This window comes from Suricata suricatta, chromosome 4 (assembly GCF_006229205.1).
Source record: "Suricata suricatta isolate VVHF042 chromosome 4, meerkat_22Aug2017_6uvM2_HiC, whole genome shotgun sequence".
In the NCBI taxonomy this organism is placed as follows: domain Eukaryota; kingdom Metazoa; phylum Chordata; class Mammalia; order Carnivora; family Herpestidae; genus Suricata; species Suricata suricatta.
The window spans coordinates 29,755,425-29,771,108 of NC_043703.1; the positions used below are offsets into that span (position 1 = coordinate 29,755,425).

The 15,684-nt window shown below is 38.5% G+C and overlaps 1 protein-coding gene across 1 annotated transcript in view; it reads left to right on the plus strand.

Moving 5' to 3' along the window:
• The window catches only part of LOC115290543, an 82,600-nt gene extending 77,444 nt beyond the window's left edge, over positions 1-5,156 (plus strand). Inside the window, exon 7 of the mRNA XM_029938450.1 lies at positions 4,235-5,156. Coding sequence (XP_029794310.1) covers positions 4,235-4,449 — 215 coding nt within the window. The 3' untranslated portion in view covers positions 4,450-5,156. The remainder of the gene's footprint in view (positions 1-4,234) is intronic.
• The last annotated feature ends 10,528 nt before the right edge of the window (positions 5,157-15,684 follow it).

Consider the following 15,684-nt stretch of genomic DNA (forward strand, 5'->3'; position numbering starts at 1 on the left):
CTGAGTATTCATAGCCTCCACTGTTCCCATGTAAGCCCTAGGAATCCAATCCTGACCCCCACCAAATACTTGATCATCAACATGATTGAGTTAGGTCAGTAGTCCCTTCAAGAGTAACAAAGTCATATATTGCTTGACCATTTCAATGATCTTTAAACAAACAGGTATATGACTTCTGCTTTCTGGTTAGGGGCTCTAGATGTTCTGTGCTATAATACAGGTTTTATAATTCTGTTTTAAAATCATGAGTTAATATTAACTACAACTTATTCATTAAAAACTATACTGTCCTCTGGCTTCTCCACAAAGTTAAATTGTATTATTTCTCTCATCTTCTGAGGAAGCTCATGAGACTCTGACAGAAGTGGGGTCTCTAAACAAACTTTTAACTAGTCATACTAGTGAAATGGATGAAAAATCAGAAAAGAGTGTAATACTCTACCTATTGTATGTGTGGTTCATCAAGTGCATTCTTAAAGAACAGTGTCTTTTTACATGGTTTTTATAGGAGGTTATTAAAATACTCTAGAGGAAAATGGTTGTGTTTTTAAAGGGGTGGGGGTACACAGGAGACATGAGACATGCTGCGTGGGCTTCAGACCTGGCTCTGTGTAATTTTGGACAAGTCACTTAATTTTCAGGGCCTTGATTTCCTCATCTCTAAATGACAATGTTTTGAATATAAAAGGAAATAATATATGCGGTGTTTATCATGTGGTCTTGTTCATAATAAGCACTAAATAAATGTGATTAAGTATGTTACATCATTTAGAGTCCTTTCATCTGAAAGTGACAGAAATTCTGACTCCAACTGGCATAAACACTAATGAAGTTTCCTTTCTTATAATACCAGCAGTGAATAGGACACTGGTTACCACTCTTCAAGGTTGCTTGCATCCTTACCTCAATAATGTTACAGAGATCCACATTCTTTCCATCTGCGATCTGCAATTCTTAGTGGTGGCTTCTTGTGTAGATAGTAATATGCTACACCTGTTTTCAGACGTGAAAAAATCCAGAACAAGAGATGCTATTCCATCGAGCATCTCCCTTAGGCAGGGGTAGTTTTCCCAGAGGCTCCCAAGAAAGCATCTTTATACTTTTCTTCCGAGTTCAGTCACAAGCCTGCTAATGAACCAATCACTAACAAAGGAAGTGACATTTCCTTCAGATTAATTAAGTACACCTGTGGATGTGAAGATGGGGTCAGCTTTTTCTAAGAGAAGTAAATTTCCCAAGATTATGCAGACAGCCTCAATGATGTAAGAGACCCTTCTCTTACATCAGACCAGACCAGAGTCTGGTGTTAAGAGTATTCAAGAGTGGTCTGTACTTTTGGGATGCGTGTTGCATTGACATCACCCAGAAAACACCAGGATATAAGTGTTTCTCCTTAACCCTTAGGATGATTTTCAATTTTCCTAATTTTTATACAATGAAGAAATTCAATATGGAATTTTGGCACCTGACACATTTAAAATAGGATACTTAGTAAAATATTGATTCTTCACTATCAATTTGCAAATTAAATAATTCCAATTTAATTTGCCTGAGTATTTCACACTGGTTTGGTCAGCTCCTCAATATACCCCCGTAGGAAGGCAGAACAATGCAAATGTCTTTATTAATAGATGTAACCATGGAATAGAAAGGTAAAGTGATTGTACTTATCATTCTTCTGATGCTGACCTGAGCCTTTTCATTATATTTTGTATTATGTGCTCATCATTTTCCGTGATGTCTTATCTTCTTAACTAGAGAATATACTTTTTAAGGAAAATGATACATCTTTCAGAGCAACTGGGTGGCTGAGGGGATTAAGTGTCTGACTCTTTGTTTTGGCTCAGGTCATGATCTGATGGTTTGCGAGTTTGAGCAGTGCATCAGGCTCTGCTGGGAGCCTGCTTGGGATTTTCTCTCTCCAACTCTCCCTATCCCTCCTCTACTTGTTCTCTCTCTCAAAATAAATGAACTAAAAAAAAAAAAGGTTAAAAAATGATACATCTACCATGTGTTCTAGTGCCTAGTATTTTAGGATTCAGGAAATGTTTGTTGATTATATTGAAAGATACGGATTTCGTGTCATTGTGTTATCTGTCAGTTTCATGCTTATGGTGATGTCTTTGGAGTGCTCCACTCACAGAGTCCCCCTAGGATGTCTTGCAGGGCTGGTTTAGTGGTCATGAGCTCCTTTAGTTTTTGTTTGTTTGGGAAAGCCGTTATCTCTCCTTCTATTCTCAGTGATAGCTTTGCTGGATAAAGGATTCTTGGCTGCATATTTTTCATAGTCAGCACATTGACTATTTCCTGCCCCTCCCTTCTGGCCTGACAAATTTCAGTGGACAGGTCTGCTACCACCCTTATGTGTCTACCCTTGTAGGTTATGACCCATTTGTCCCTAGCTGCTTTCAGAATTCTCTTTATCTTTGTATTTTGCCCGTTTCACTATGGTATGCTGTAGAGAAGACCTATTCTTGTTACATCTGAAGGTAGTTCTTCGTGCCTCCTGGATTTGGATGTCTGCCTCCCCCAAATTAGGGAAGTTCTCAGCTATAATTTGCTCAAATAAATTTCTACTCCTTTCTCTCTTCTTCTTCTGGAACTCTTATGATATGGATATTATTATGTTTCATTGAATCGCTTAGTTCTCTAATTCTCCTCTCATGTCTAGTATTTTCTTATCATTCCATTTCTTGGTTTCATTGTTTTCCATAATTTTATCTTCTATTTCACTTAATCTCCCTTCTGCTTCCTCCATCCTTGATGTCACTACATCTGGTTTATTTTGCACCTCATTTACAGCATTTCTTAATTTGTTGTGACTATTTCTTAGTTTGTTGATCTCTGCAGCAATAGATTCTCTGCCCTTTTCTGTGCTTTTTTCAAGCCCAGATATTAATCTTATGGCTATTATTAATTCTTGCTCAGATATATTGTTTATATCTGTTTTGAGCAATTCCCTAGCTGTCATTTCTTCCTGGAATTTATTTTGTGGAGAGTTTTTCTGTTTTGCATTTTGGTTAGTTTTCTATCCCTTATGTGTTTTAAGGCCTGGCCCTTAGGAGGTGTTTTTGGAGTGTGTTGTGTACTCTTTTTTGTTGTGACTCTGCTTTATCTCCCTACTCATAGTGGTGGTTTGGGCCTTCCACCAGGTGTGCTTTGATTTATTTGTTGAAGTAACCCTGGAAAAAATTTTAAGAAGGGTGGTGGAGTAGTGGAAGAAGACTTATCCCCTACAAAGAGAGAAATGATGGAGAGAAAAGAAAAAAAATTGACCAAGCAGAGAATTAGAGAAACTATATAGCTTAATCCAGAGAGAGAGAGAAAATAAAGAAGGAGATGCAGAAGAGGTGTAAAAAAAATAGATTAAAAATGCCTGCTTAAACAAACCAACAACCAAAATAACCAGAATAGAGAAGGGAAGGAATAAGCAGAAGAAAAGGAAGAAGAAGAAGAAGAAGAAGAAGAAAATATATATATATATTTGTTGTGTCCAGTGCAGAATCGCTGGACTGATATGTGATGGTGCCTTGGAGCCGGTGGCTGAGCTGGTCCAGAGGAGGGGCTGTCTGGTCCGGTCAGTGTCAGTCTTGCTCCTGTAGATACACAGTTACTGGGTGCAGAGGGGCGTGGTTTGGTGTAGGTGGGTCCCGCCTCCACTGTGGGACTGTTGTCTGGGCCTTCAAGCCCCACCTTGTAGCGATGAGGAGAAATACTGTGACACTCCAGTCTACACCCCACCCCTCAACCAGGTGTCCCAAACCACTTTGTTTAGATCGTCCTCACAGTGCCATACGGAGTGTGAGTGCATCACTTTGTCCTGCTCCACAGTCTCCCACACCACCCAGATGTCCTAAAGGGTGCAGCTCTATGCAGCCCTGTTCCGGGGAAGTTCCACTCCACCTAGCCAGCTGACAAAGGGCCCCTGGCTGGCGGGTGCCTGCAGGATCTCTTGTCCTGAGAGGCTATATGCCTTCTTCCCACAGCACTCAAAGGAGAGGATTGCTCTCTCCGACTGCGCCTCTGAACTGGCTACTGAGCCCAGGGCTGTCTCCCCTCCTCCCCAGGAGTGAGCACAGGGCAGCGGGCCCCAGTCTGGAGAACGCTCCACAACCCTAGAATGAGGTAGAAATAGTTTTTTTCTCCTTTCCCCCACCCCCCATTCCCTGGTCTGTGGTATTTCTCTTGTCCAAGTTCAATACTTCATGTCCACCATCTCTCTTTCTCTTCACAGAAGGGGATCCCTTCCCTCCAGCTTCCACTGCCTGTTTTATCGCTCCCAATTCTCAATCATGCACCTATGGCCCACCAAGTAGTCCCCGTGAGCCCCTGGAGATGTTTCTGTCACTTTGTAGCTCAGAGTTCTGGAATTCCAAGTCCTCTGGCCTCAATCGTGCTGTGTTTGAGGGACAGGGAGCTTCGGGTCCCCCTACTTCTCTGCCATGTTGACTCTGCCTCTCAAATGCTTGTTGATTAGAAATGATCTGCTGAAGTAAGGCAAGATTAAAAATCTTGAGTTTGAATCTTTCCTTGACAATGAGTGACACACTTGTGGACAGAGCAATGAATCTCTGCCTGGGTCAGTCTGAGAGAACATTTATTTATATGCAAGTAAACCCCTTCTCCTACAAAATTAAAACAAATGACAGTTTGGTATTTAATTTCCTCTTGACTTCTTGTGGCTACTTCATAGTTGCTTACATAAAAGACTGTATTTTAAAGACATGAAGCCACTAACAAACCAGAAAATGTGAAGATTATAAAGTAAATCAAGGACAGATGTGAACAAAGCTATAATCCAATCTAATGAAAACAAACAAAAAGGAAAAACAGAAACATTCTTCAGAAACAAACAGAATTACCAGCTTCCAAATAGGGATTTTCAAGGACAGAAGAGCACAATCAACTGGAAATGGGTCAACCCAATATATACAATTCAGGATAAGATAACAGCATCAGCATCAACAAAATCTAGGATAATTGAATATTTTAAGATGTCTGAGACCAAATACTTTATGTCATCAATAAATTTATTTCTATTAAGTTATGTTATTGTAATCTAAGAATAACTTTCTAAATGAATTAAATTAAATGGTACTAAGTTTTCTTATGGCTTCTATTGGTGTCTGGTGCTCCGTTGACTCCATTGGAAACACTTGTAGGTCCTTCTCAATCCGGAGACTTAGTTGGGAGGATTCCACTGTGAATGGCTCAGGAAGATGAACTAACACCTAAAAACCAAACCCAGAAGGATAAACATGGGGCCTTGTACCAGCATTTACCTGTTTGGAGACACTGGAAAAGTAGGTTAAATTTTTTTTTTTCTATTTTCACCTTGAACTCTTTCTCATTCCAAAATTGTTTTGGTTTTTATCAATGCTTTGACTACAACCAAAATTAACAAGCTCATCTCCATGGAAAGTTGCTGCAAAGGCTTTTTAGGCAATAAAAGTGTTTATTCTGTGGTGTGTTGTCTGCATAAATCTGTAGGAAGACAAAAGACTGATATAAAAATTAGAGTATGACATTTCCCAAGATTGTGTGGGAAAAAATGAGGATAAAAACGTTTCTTTTTAGCTATGGTTAAAATAGATCATTATTTCAATGTCGTATTATTTATATTTTTATGAATATTATTTGTACACAAAAACCAAACTTTGTTATCTCTTTCATTCTGGTGAATGAAAGAAAAATTTATGGCCTCATAATTGTGTAATGTTTTTATTTTATTTCATTTTATTTTATTGTTTTATTTTAGAGAGAGTAAGTGGGAGAGAGGGGCAAAGGGACCGAATCTTTAGCAGGCTCCATGCTCAGCCCAATGCGGGCCTCTATTCACGACCTTAGGTTTATATGACCTGAGGTGAAGTCAAGAGTCAGATGCTTAACTGACTGAACCACCCCGGTGCCCTTATACTCTTTTTGTAGTCGCACTCATGTGTCGTTTTAATTTAAAAAGAACCAAGCATTTTTTTTTTAAGAACCAAGCATTTAAAACAAAAAAGTGGGCTATTTCTATTATGGTAAATGTTGCATTATTCAACATATGTGCTGAGTTTATTAATTAACTCAGTACCTTAGTCTGTTTTTTAAAACCTACCTTCATTTTTGTTACTTCACCAGAGAAAACACAAATTAAAGATTAAAAAAGAATGAACTAACTGTGATAATTAAATAAATAATGCTGTTCAAAATATATTTTAATCACCCATCCTGGCCTTGTCTCCTCATTTGTTAAAGCCACTTCCAACCCTGAGTGTCACTAAATTTTAATGATGTGCTAAATCACTTGTGTTAGCCTCTTGGCTGTTTTGGTCTAGTAGGGTATGGCAGACCATTTCAATCAACAGTGATTCTATCCCAGTTAACTACAAACAACTCTGACAAGTTACTTTTCCATCAGTACATTTTCCTAAAGTATTTCTTCACTCTAGGAGAAACCAAATTTGAAATCCTATGTTAGGTTAAGAGAAGAGGTATCTGAAAGTCTTGAGATAATTGCTGATTCCTTCTGGAAAATGTATTACTACAGTTTTATCAATACTGTCTATTATTAATCTTCTAGCTACATTATTAAAATACTTCTTAGGAAAGTGAATTAATTCATTAAATATGACAAATTCTACTGATATTAACTGGTAGGTAAATCTGTAAGCTCTAGGGAGTCATTCAGCTATGTAGATCTTTGGGAAATATTTCCTGAATCATGAAAACTAGGAGATGTTGGTACTGGAGAGAGTGGACTCTTCACATGTGAGGAAAAGTGTCAAAGGAATGTTTTGTTTGCTTGTGGTGGTTTGAATGGGTCCAGGTGCAATTGGAGAAATGGGCTAAATGACTTCAGAGATGTCTTCAAGACCAAAGTCTCAATGACCTTTTCCCATAATGAATTCCAACCAAACTTGTTCAGTGCTAGTGATTTCAATCTCTATATTCAGACCCCTCTATGCTCCATTGCATTTACTGGTGTGTAAGCTTGATATGAAATACAGCTTCTCATGCACCTCAAAACCAAATATTATTTTCTAAGAATTTGCTAAAATTATGGATTTGAGAGTCTAAAAGTTTCCTCATGATTTCTGTTAATTGTTGGAGCTTTTACTCCTATAGTCCTCTATTTTTCTGCCTCTCTTCTTCTCACATCAGCCACGAAGTGCAAAATCATTTCCCTGTGTTTTACAAAGCTATTCTCATCCCTCTCCCTCAACCTCTCATCCTCAAAAAACTGGAATACCCTAAACTCATAAAAGTACTCAACAGAACAAAGGAGGCTTTCCTTCCTTGTGTAGCAGTTGGGCATCATAGCAAAAAAGAGAAATATACACAGAAATAGAGAAAGTAGGGGAGAATGTAAGGTCACTGGGGTATCAGTGTTTCTCTCCTTGTATTTTTTAAGATCAAAAATTTTTATGTGATAAAAGCTGGCCAAATGTTTTTCTAGCCTAATTCAGAGATTCAGGGTTACCTTCTAAAGTAACTTGTCACTCTGGCAAGACAGTGACTTATTAGACATATGTCATATTTGACTACACTAACTCTCCTTTCTTGAACATCAGCTGAAAATATCCATTCCTCTCTCCTTTTTATAGCCTCTCTTCCTTTAAAATTATCTTAAAAACTATTCCATGGCATAGTAACCCATCTGGAACCATCGGATGCTGCTCGCCTGTTTATCTGTAGTATCATCTCTGGACATACTCTAACTTCTTCATTTACACAGGATATGGTCTGTGAAAGAATTGCAACACAGTCGATGTGAGTAAGCCCTGTTATTTCAGCCTGGTCTCTGTAGAGATAAAGATAAAACTTTAGCTACAAGGTAGCATATTGAAACAAATCAGAAAGCTAGACGTCCAGAATGGAGATATTTTCACTGCAATTTTTCCCCTTTTTCCCCTCTGCACTTATTAAGTGCAGATAATTAAATCCTTATTAAGCCTCTGGGACCACATCGTAGTGCTATATTGAATGATAAATTCAGTACAGATCACATAGCTAGCTAGGAATATTGAAGAAAATGCAAAATACTGTTTTTTGAAGTTTTTAATAAAAGTAAGTTTTGGGGTGCCTGAGTGGCTCAGTCAGTTAAGCATCTGACTCTTGATTTCTGCTCAGGTCATGATCTCACAGTTCATGAGAGCAAGTTCTAGGGTGGGCTTTGTGCTGACAGTTTGGAGCCTGCTTGGGATTCTCTCTCTTTCCCTCTTTCTCTGCACCTACCCAGTTTGCACTCTCTATCTCTCTCTCTGCCCCCTACATCTCTCTCAAAATAAATAAATAAGCATTAAAAAAGCATGTTTTAATGCTTAAACGAAGAACTGTACAAGATTTGGATTTAATTGGATGCTGGTCTAAATTAGAATAAACCATACTTGAGTATTTTCTTGTAACTTGAGAAATGCTATTGAATGTCTTTTGATTGTTTTCAAGCCACAGCTGAGTGTAACAATTTTTTCTGAATGTATCTGAGAGTGCAAAACTTTGCTTATAATAGGAACTTACACAATTATAGGTTTGAATTCACTTAGCAGGACTATGAAGCAATTCTGTATTTAAATCCATAGAGCGAAGCTCTGGTGTCTAGTTGTATGCGGCAGCAGTGTGGTGAATCTACTATAAACTTATCTTTCTTCTTATTAAGCCTACATTTACCTACCTACCCTTGGGTATAAAGCATCTTAGAAGATATCTGTTTTCATTAAATTCTGAGATTTTTCATCTTCCTTCAATTTTTTTTCATTTAATCCTAGGATTAACTCTGTTATTTCTTTTCTTTTTTTCTTCCATAAGAGCTGCAACATTTTCATGATGTCCTAAGTCTTACAGCACTGAATAGAATTTAAATGGAAATCCAAACAAGCAAATGTGTAATCTATCACCCTTTTCTGGGGCTGCCACTTATTCGAGGAAGTTCATTCTTAGCTTTCAGGGTTTTAACACATACACATTATTTTCACTTAGGCATTTAAAATACTTTATTAAGCTTTAGTGTTTTCAGAGTCTCTTCTATTTTTATAAAAACTGATATGTTGAGCAAGTAGAATATTTCATTCTTTCTATAGTTCCATGATTGGACTCCTCCAAAGAAAGATGTTCCTTTTGAGAAAAAAAAAAAAACCAACATAAAAAACAATATATGTGCCAGATTTAAAGTTACAGGGCCAGCAGCAAATTATTCAACACTAGACTTTCTGTTTTTTAAGTTTATTTATTTTTGAGAGAGAGAGAGAGAGAGAGAGAGAGAGAGAGAACTAGTGGGGGAGGGACAGAGAGAGAGAGAGGAGAAGAGAGAGGAATCCCAAGCAGGCTCTGGACCATCAGCGCAGAGCCAGATGTGGGGCTCGAAATCATGAGCCATGACATCATTACCTGAGCAGAAATCAAGAATGGAACAAGTAATGGACTGGGCCACCCAGCTGCCCCTCAACACTAGGATTTCTGATTAAAGGACCCATCAATCTCTTCGTTTGGCAGAAATGAAGCTGAGACTCCAAGGAAGCAAAGTGACTTAATGTACATTAATGGGAGAGCTCAGTATTCTTTCCTGCACCACCTGCTGCCTCTCATCTAGAAATCTTTCCACATTCATTCTTCCTACTGCACATCAAGACTGTATAGGAGATTTTTAAAATTAGAACTTTTTTCAACTTTATTGAAATGAATTGACACATGACATGTACAGTAAGGTGCACAGTGTGATGGTTAGATCATTCATCACCTCATATAATTTCAATATTTTTTTGTGTGTGGTAAGAACATTTAACATCTACTCTTTTAGCAACTTTTTTGGGTATGAATTTTCAGATAAGAAGACACAAAGTGAAAATCAAAAGATCATGGGCTCTGATATCACAGAAGCCGAGGTTCAAATTCTATCTTCAGCATCTACTGGTTGTTACTCTTGGCTAAGTTACTTTGGCCTGGGGGAAGACCAACATATATAATATATATATGGCATGTGCTCTGATCAGAACATACACAGGATGGTATGACGGCAGTGAGAAAAGGCCCTATCAAGGTTTGGGAATATTGGAGAAGTCACACATGACCCTCTGCAATCAAGAGGCTTCTCTTGAGACCTGTGGTAGGATTTGTGAGGTACATAAATGCTCTCTTGTTCAAACAGTGTGTCTCCACCATCAACCATTGCTCTCAGTAACATACGCTGACACATCTAAAATTGCCACTGTTCTAATCACTTCTTTGGAACAAATCTTTCTCTAAAATGCCTCAATAAAATACAAGTATGTACAAAGCGTAGGGTAACATATTCAGCACACTTTCTACCCCCTACCCCAGTCACCCACCCTTTCCCCTTTCCTTTGTTACTTGAAGGCAAGTCAGGGATTTGGAGACATGAACAAGGACAAATGAGTTGTGACTGAGAGGCTGCGAGAGGTTTGGTGGAGGGGTTGACTTCCCCATGTCTGGAATGGTGCTCCTCCGGAGGAGGGAAGGTGTGTATAGTGGGCAAGGTGGATGCTAAGGATAAATTTTGCTGACCCAATTATTTCTCTGAGACCCAGTTGAGTTCCTAAAGGTGGAGACAAATTTTGGGAACAGTGACCCTGTTAAGATACAGTTAGAAAACTAAGCCTATCAAGGGAAGGCTTTCCTTTATGTACGGATCCAGCATGCACATTTTACACTAAAAACAACAACAAAAAAGAGAGGACCATTAGGACATTTACAAATGGGGAAGATGAGAAAAGTTGCTACTATGAAGGAATTTCCTTTCATATGAATAATATTTTATATTTTTGTCAAACTCTGACATCAGAGTTGAATGAGAACTAGAACCTGAAGAGAAACCTTTAGACGAAAGTATTTAACCAGCCCAAAGCTGCAGTCTCCAACCCTGTGTGTTTTCTTGCACTGACCTACTTACTAGGTGCTAGGAAATTCCAGGATTTCTATCAGAACCTTGAGTGCAGCAAAGGGCACCTTGGGCTACTGTGTTTGGCTCAAAAAATATGCTCTTGGGTCTCCCTCTTAGCCCATGAAAGGTAAATAAATAAATAAATAAATAAATAAATAAATAAATAAATATTGGTTTTATTTCTGGCATCCTGGCATTTGTTCTTTTAACAGGATAGATTTCCATCCTATTTTATCAGCATAACAAGTCAGTGATGTGAGCAGGGCATGTTTTTGAGTCATTGTTAATATTTGACTTCACTTCTAAATATATATATGCCTGATATATCTTGGAAAATAATATCCTTATGTGCTTTACATGTTGAAATTCTGTCATACAAAGCACTATTAATGAATGTTTTATCCAACTTGAGTATGTTAGGTAAGGTCACTTATGAAGAGGGACCATAGTCAAACCCAGACATATAGAGCCAAAGACTCAAAACACTTCAAAGCAAGTAGTCTTAGTTTACGTTGCTGCCAGAAAAGAATTTCCCAGGTAAAAATCAGGATCCTAACTTCCACAGTGTGATTTATCATATTCCTAACCTAAATAAATATTTTCTTAAATTTTTTTCCTTTGCAAGTTTTCACGGCCAGAACGCAGGTCATTAAAATCTAACCAGACAATATGTTGGTGATCTTTGCTTCCATCATTAAATCACTTGTGTAAGCTGTCCAAAGAAACTCTGAAGTTGCAATTCCCTGCTGTTATGAAATGCTCTAATTCCAGGCAGTTTGATGAATGAAACAGAAAAGAGAGAAGTAGGTGGTAGTTATTGGAGTTTCCATAATATTTTCAATAATACTAGTGATATAGGGGACAGATAAATGAACCAAACCATAGATGAGTCTTGTAGGTCAAGGCCAATGTGATAAACCCAGTAATATGGCTGTCGTCCTTCTGTTGAGCCATCCTGCATGCATGTACATCAGGAGGTTCAGCCATACTTGGTTTCCTATCAAGGTATTTGTCTGAGCTTTATTTCCCCTGGGCATAACCAACTTCCAGGTCTATTGCCATGGCTTCTGATAAATTTTGAAGATGCTGGAGACCATGGATTTTCAAGTGCTTCCCTCTAAATGCTGGGCAGGACTTTCGGAGGAGCAGGACTCTTGTTGCTTGGCGCAGTGGCTGGGAAGTCTAGGAGGGCAGGTCTTTTTTTCAGGATCAGTTTATGGAGCTGAACATGAATCAAAAGGCAATATCTAAGGTGGAAGCCAACTGGTAGCAAGACTGTCCAATGGTGTTCTCATCGAAAGGGAATAGTCAGGGGTTGGGGAAGGGAGTTTCAACGTATGAAGTCATAAGACAGAGATAAGGTAAAATAAATTTATTTATTCAACAAATATTTATTGCAACAGGCTACATACACTAGGCACAGGTTTAGGTATACTAAACCTGCATACCTAGCACATCTACTTATGTGGTTTCTAAGGGTACAGTAGAGCCTGAAGGAGCCTTGGTACTGGGGACTGTAGCCCCAACTGCTTTGCATAGAACATCTGAAGCCCTGGGTAGAACAGCTGGGGATTAAAAGGTCTGATTGAAGGGGTACATCCAATTTCTTTACAATAAATTTCCTGTTGTAGCTCTTAACAATTTAGCTTCCAGCTACCTCAATAACTATCTTCAAAACAAACATTCTAGCCACAATAAACGATTTATTTATTTGTTTATGCACGAGACATACTTTCTCTTGCCTCCAGAACTGTGAACATACTCTTCCTTCATTTTTGAATAATTCTGCCCTCCTCCTTCCTACATGATGGATACATATTTCCTGGCTAACTCCTACTTATTCATTCCTTCTAGGTCAGATACCACTTCCCTTGGGAAGTTGTTCCCAATTCCTAGGCCTAGGTAATGAGTGTCTTCCAGATACTAACATAGAACCCTGTACTTACCATTGTTCTCATACAAAATACATATGATCGTAATTTCTGTTGTATTCTCTGTACTGCCCACAAAACTGTAGCTTATTAAGGGCAGAGATCCTGTAATGTTATTATTTCTCCAGACCCTAGCACAGTGACTGAGACATGACAGGTCCTCTCAAATATTTGTAGAATGTGTGAGTGGTTGACAATATCTGAGAGAAATGATCTTCAGTGAACCAAATGGAAGGCAGAGGAATGTACTGCTGCAAATCATTCTAAGTTAACGAGGTGAAGTCATTCATGCATTCATTCATTGGTTCCTGCATTTATTTACTTAGTTTTGTAGCCAAATTTGGAAGGCATGACATTTCATTTAGGAAGAACTCGAAGGATTGTTTCAGATGCATCTGGCACTCTAGAAAATTTTATTTTCTAAATATGGGTTCACCAATATATATCCCATTCCATATGCTCTTCAGAGAATGTGACACAAACAATATTCTTTCTGCATTATAACTAGACTAGTGTTTGCATCGCCTTGACCAATGGAATGTGGCAGAAGGGATGCTGCGTGACTTTCAAGTCTAGGTTATAATTAGGGAGTATGTTTCTACCTTGCTCTCTTTTTGTCTCTCTCCCTCAGCTTGCTCTCTTTTAGAACTCAGCCACCATGGTGTGCAAAAGCCCAGGCCACATGGTGAGACCATGTGTATGTATCCCGGCCAATTGCCCCAGCTCAAGCTCAGGCCTCAGCTGACTGGTCAAATCAAATGCCAGACTTGTGAGTGAACAAGCCTCTAGATGATTCCAGGTGCCAGCCTATAAATCTTCCAGCTGAGGCCCCAGACATATTGCAGGAGAGGCAAGCTGCCCTGGGGTGCCTTGTATGAATTCCTGAGCCACAGAAATCAGGAGAGGTAAGAAATGCCTCTTTTTGTTTGAGCCACTACATTTTGGGGTGATTGTTATTATGCAGCAGATAATTCAGGCAGCAGGGTAATTTCCCCACCTCTTATGTTTGCTGGCTTTTTCCTCTGCAGTGAGAGCATGCTTCTTTGGAAACACACTCAATAGATTAAGTTTGTGTAAAGGAAGAGGAAATGCAAATGGAATTCGAGGTGGGGGTGTGTAGATAAAAGGCTAAGAATGGTCATTTAAATAAACATTAATTTTTTTTTTTTTTTTAAGGAGGAGGCAGAGTGGCTTAGTCCTTTAAGTGTCTACTTTGGTTCAGGTCAGCATCTCAGGTTTGTCAGTTTGAGCCCGCATCAGACTCTCTACTGTCAACACAGAGCCCATTTTGGATCCTCCATGCCCCTCTCTCTTTCTGCCCCTACCCTGGTTGTGTTCTTTCTCTCTCTCTCTCTTTCTCTCTCTCTCAAAAATTAAAACTTAAACCAAACTTAAAAACTATAGAGATTAAAAGTAGAAGTAAAGTTTTAAAGTCTAAACTTAAAAACTATAGAGATTAAACCAAACTTAAAAACTATAGAGATTAAAAGTAGAAGTAAAGTTTTAAAGTCTAGACAAAATTTCAAAGCCAATTTAGGAATAAAATAAATAAAATGAATTAAACATGTTAAAATAAGAAATCCTTTTTCTGTTTCAATGTTCCTTATCCCTGTCTTCCTTTTTTCCTTCCTGCCTCCCTCATTCCTTCCTTCCTTTCCCCCCTTTCTGCCCACAAAGAACCAATTTTCAAAGAAAAGCTAGCTTTGTAAAACAAGAATTGAACATATGAAAAAGGAATCACTTTCACTCACAAAGACATTCAAATGAAAATTCCAGGGATGGATATGCACATACATGTACATACATATATAATATATGTATTTCATACTGGCCGGGCAAGTCAGGAGTCCATAGGACAGGATGTTAGCACAGGCAGGCTGTTAGGAAAGGCAGGCTGGAACTTTTGGGCTACTAAAGCTGTAGTGGACCTTCCACATGTGAAGTGAATGGCCTGAATCAGCCCTCTCAGATTATCTAGGATAATCTCATTTACTTAAAGTAAACTGATTATGGACTCGAATCAAATCTACAAAATACCATCCTAGCAACACCTAGATTAGTGCTTGATTGAGGAAATGAAGACTGTGGCTCAGCCAAGTGGACACTTAAAACTGACCCTCATGCCTTCATTTATTCCTTCTCTGACCTTCTTCCTTCCTTAATGTAGACTGAGTTTTCTGGCCATATCCTTTGCCTTCCACCAACACTTCTGCTGGTGATAAATTCCATGTTTTTATATGTCTGAAAAAAAGATCTTAGAAAGTCTTTATTTCTCTTTCACTTTTTAAAGGTTTCTTTTTTTTTTTACATTTATTTATTTTTTGAGAGACAGAAAGAGGCAGAATACAAGTAGGTGAGGAGCAGAGAGAGAAGGAGACACAGTATCTGAAGCAGGCTCCAGGCTCTGAGCTGACAGCGCAGAGCCTGACATAGGGCTCAAACACACAAACCATGAGATCATGACCTGAGCTGAACTCGGACGTTTAACCAGCTGAGCCACCTAGGTGCCCCTCTCTTTTACTTTTTAAAGATAGTTTTGCTATATATAGAATTCTAGGTTGGGGGTTCTTTTTAATACTTTACCTATTTTACTTTATTCTCTTCTTGCTTGCATGGTTTCTAGCAAGAAGTACACATTCTTATGCTTGTGTCTCTAGAAGTAAGGTGTTTTCTCCCCACTGGCCTCTTTCAAGATTTTGTGTGTGTGTGTGTGTGTGTGTGTGTGTGTGTGTGTCTAATTTTCTGCAGTTTGAAGAATATGCATAGGTTTAAGATGATATATATATTTTTAAATCCTGTGTAGTGTTCTTTGCGTCTCCTGGATTTGTGGTTTGGTGTCCGTCATTAAGGTTGGAAATTTCTTGGACAATATTA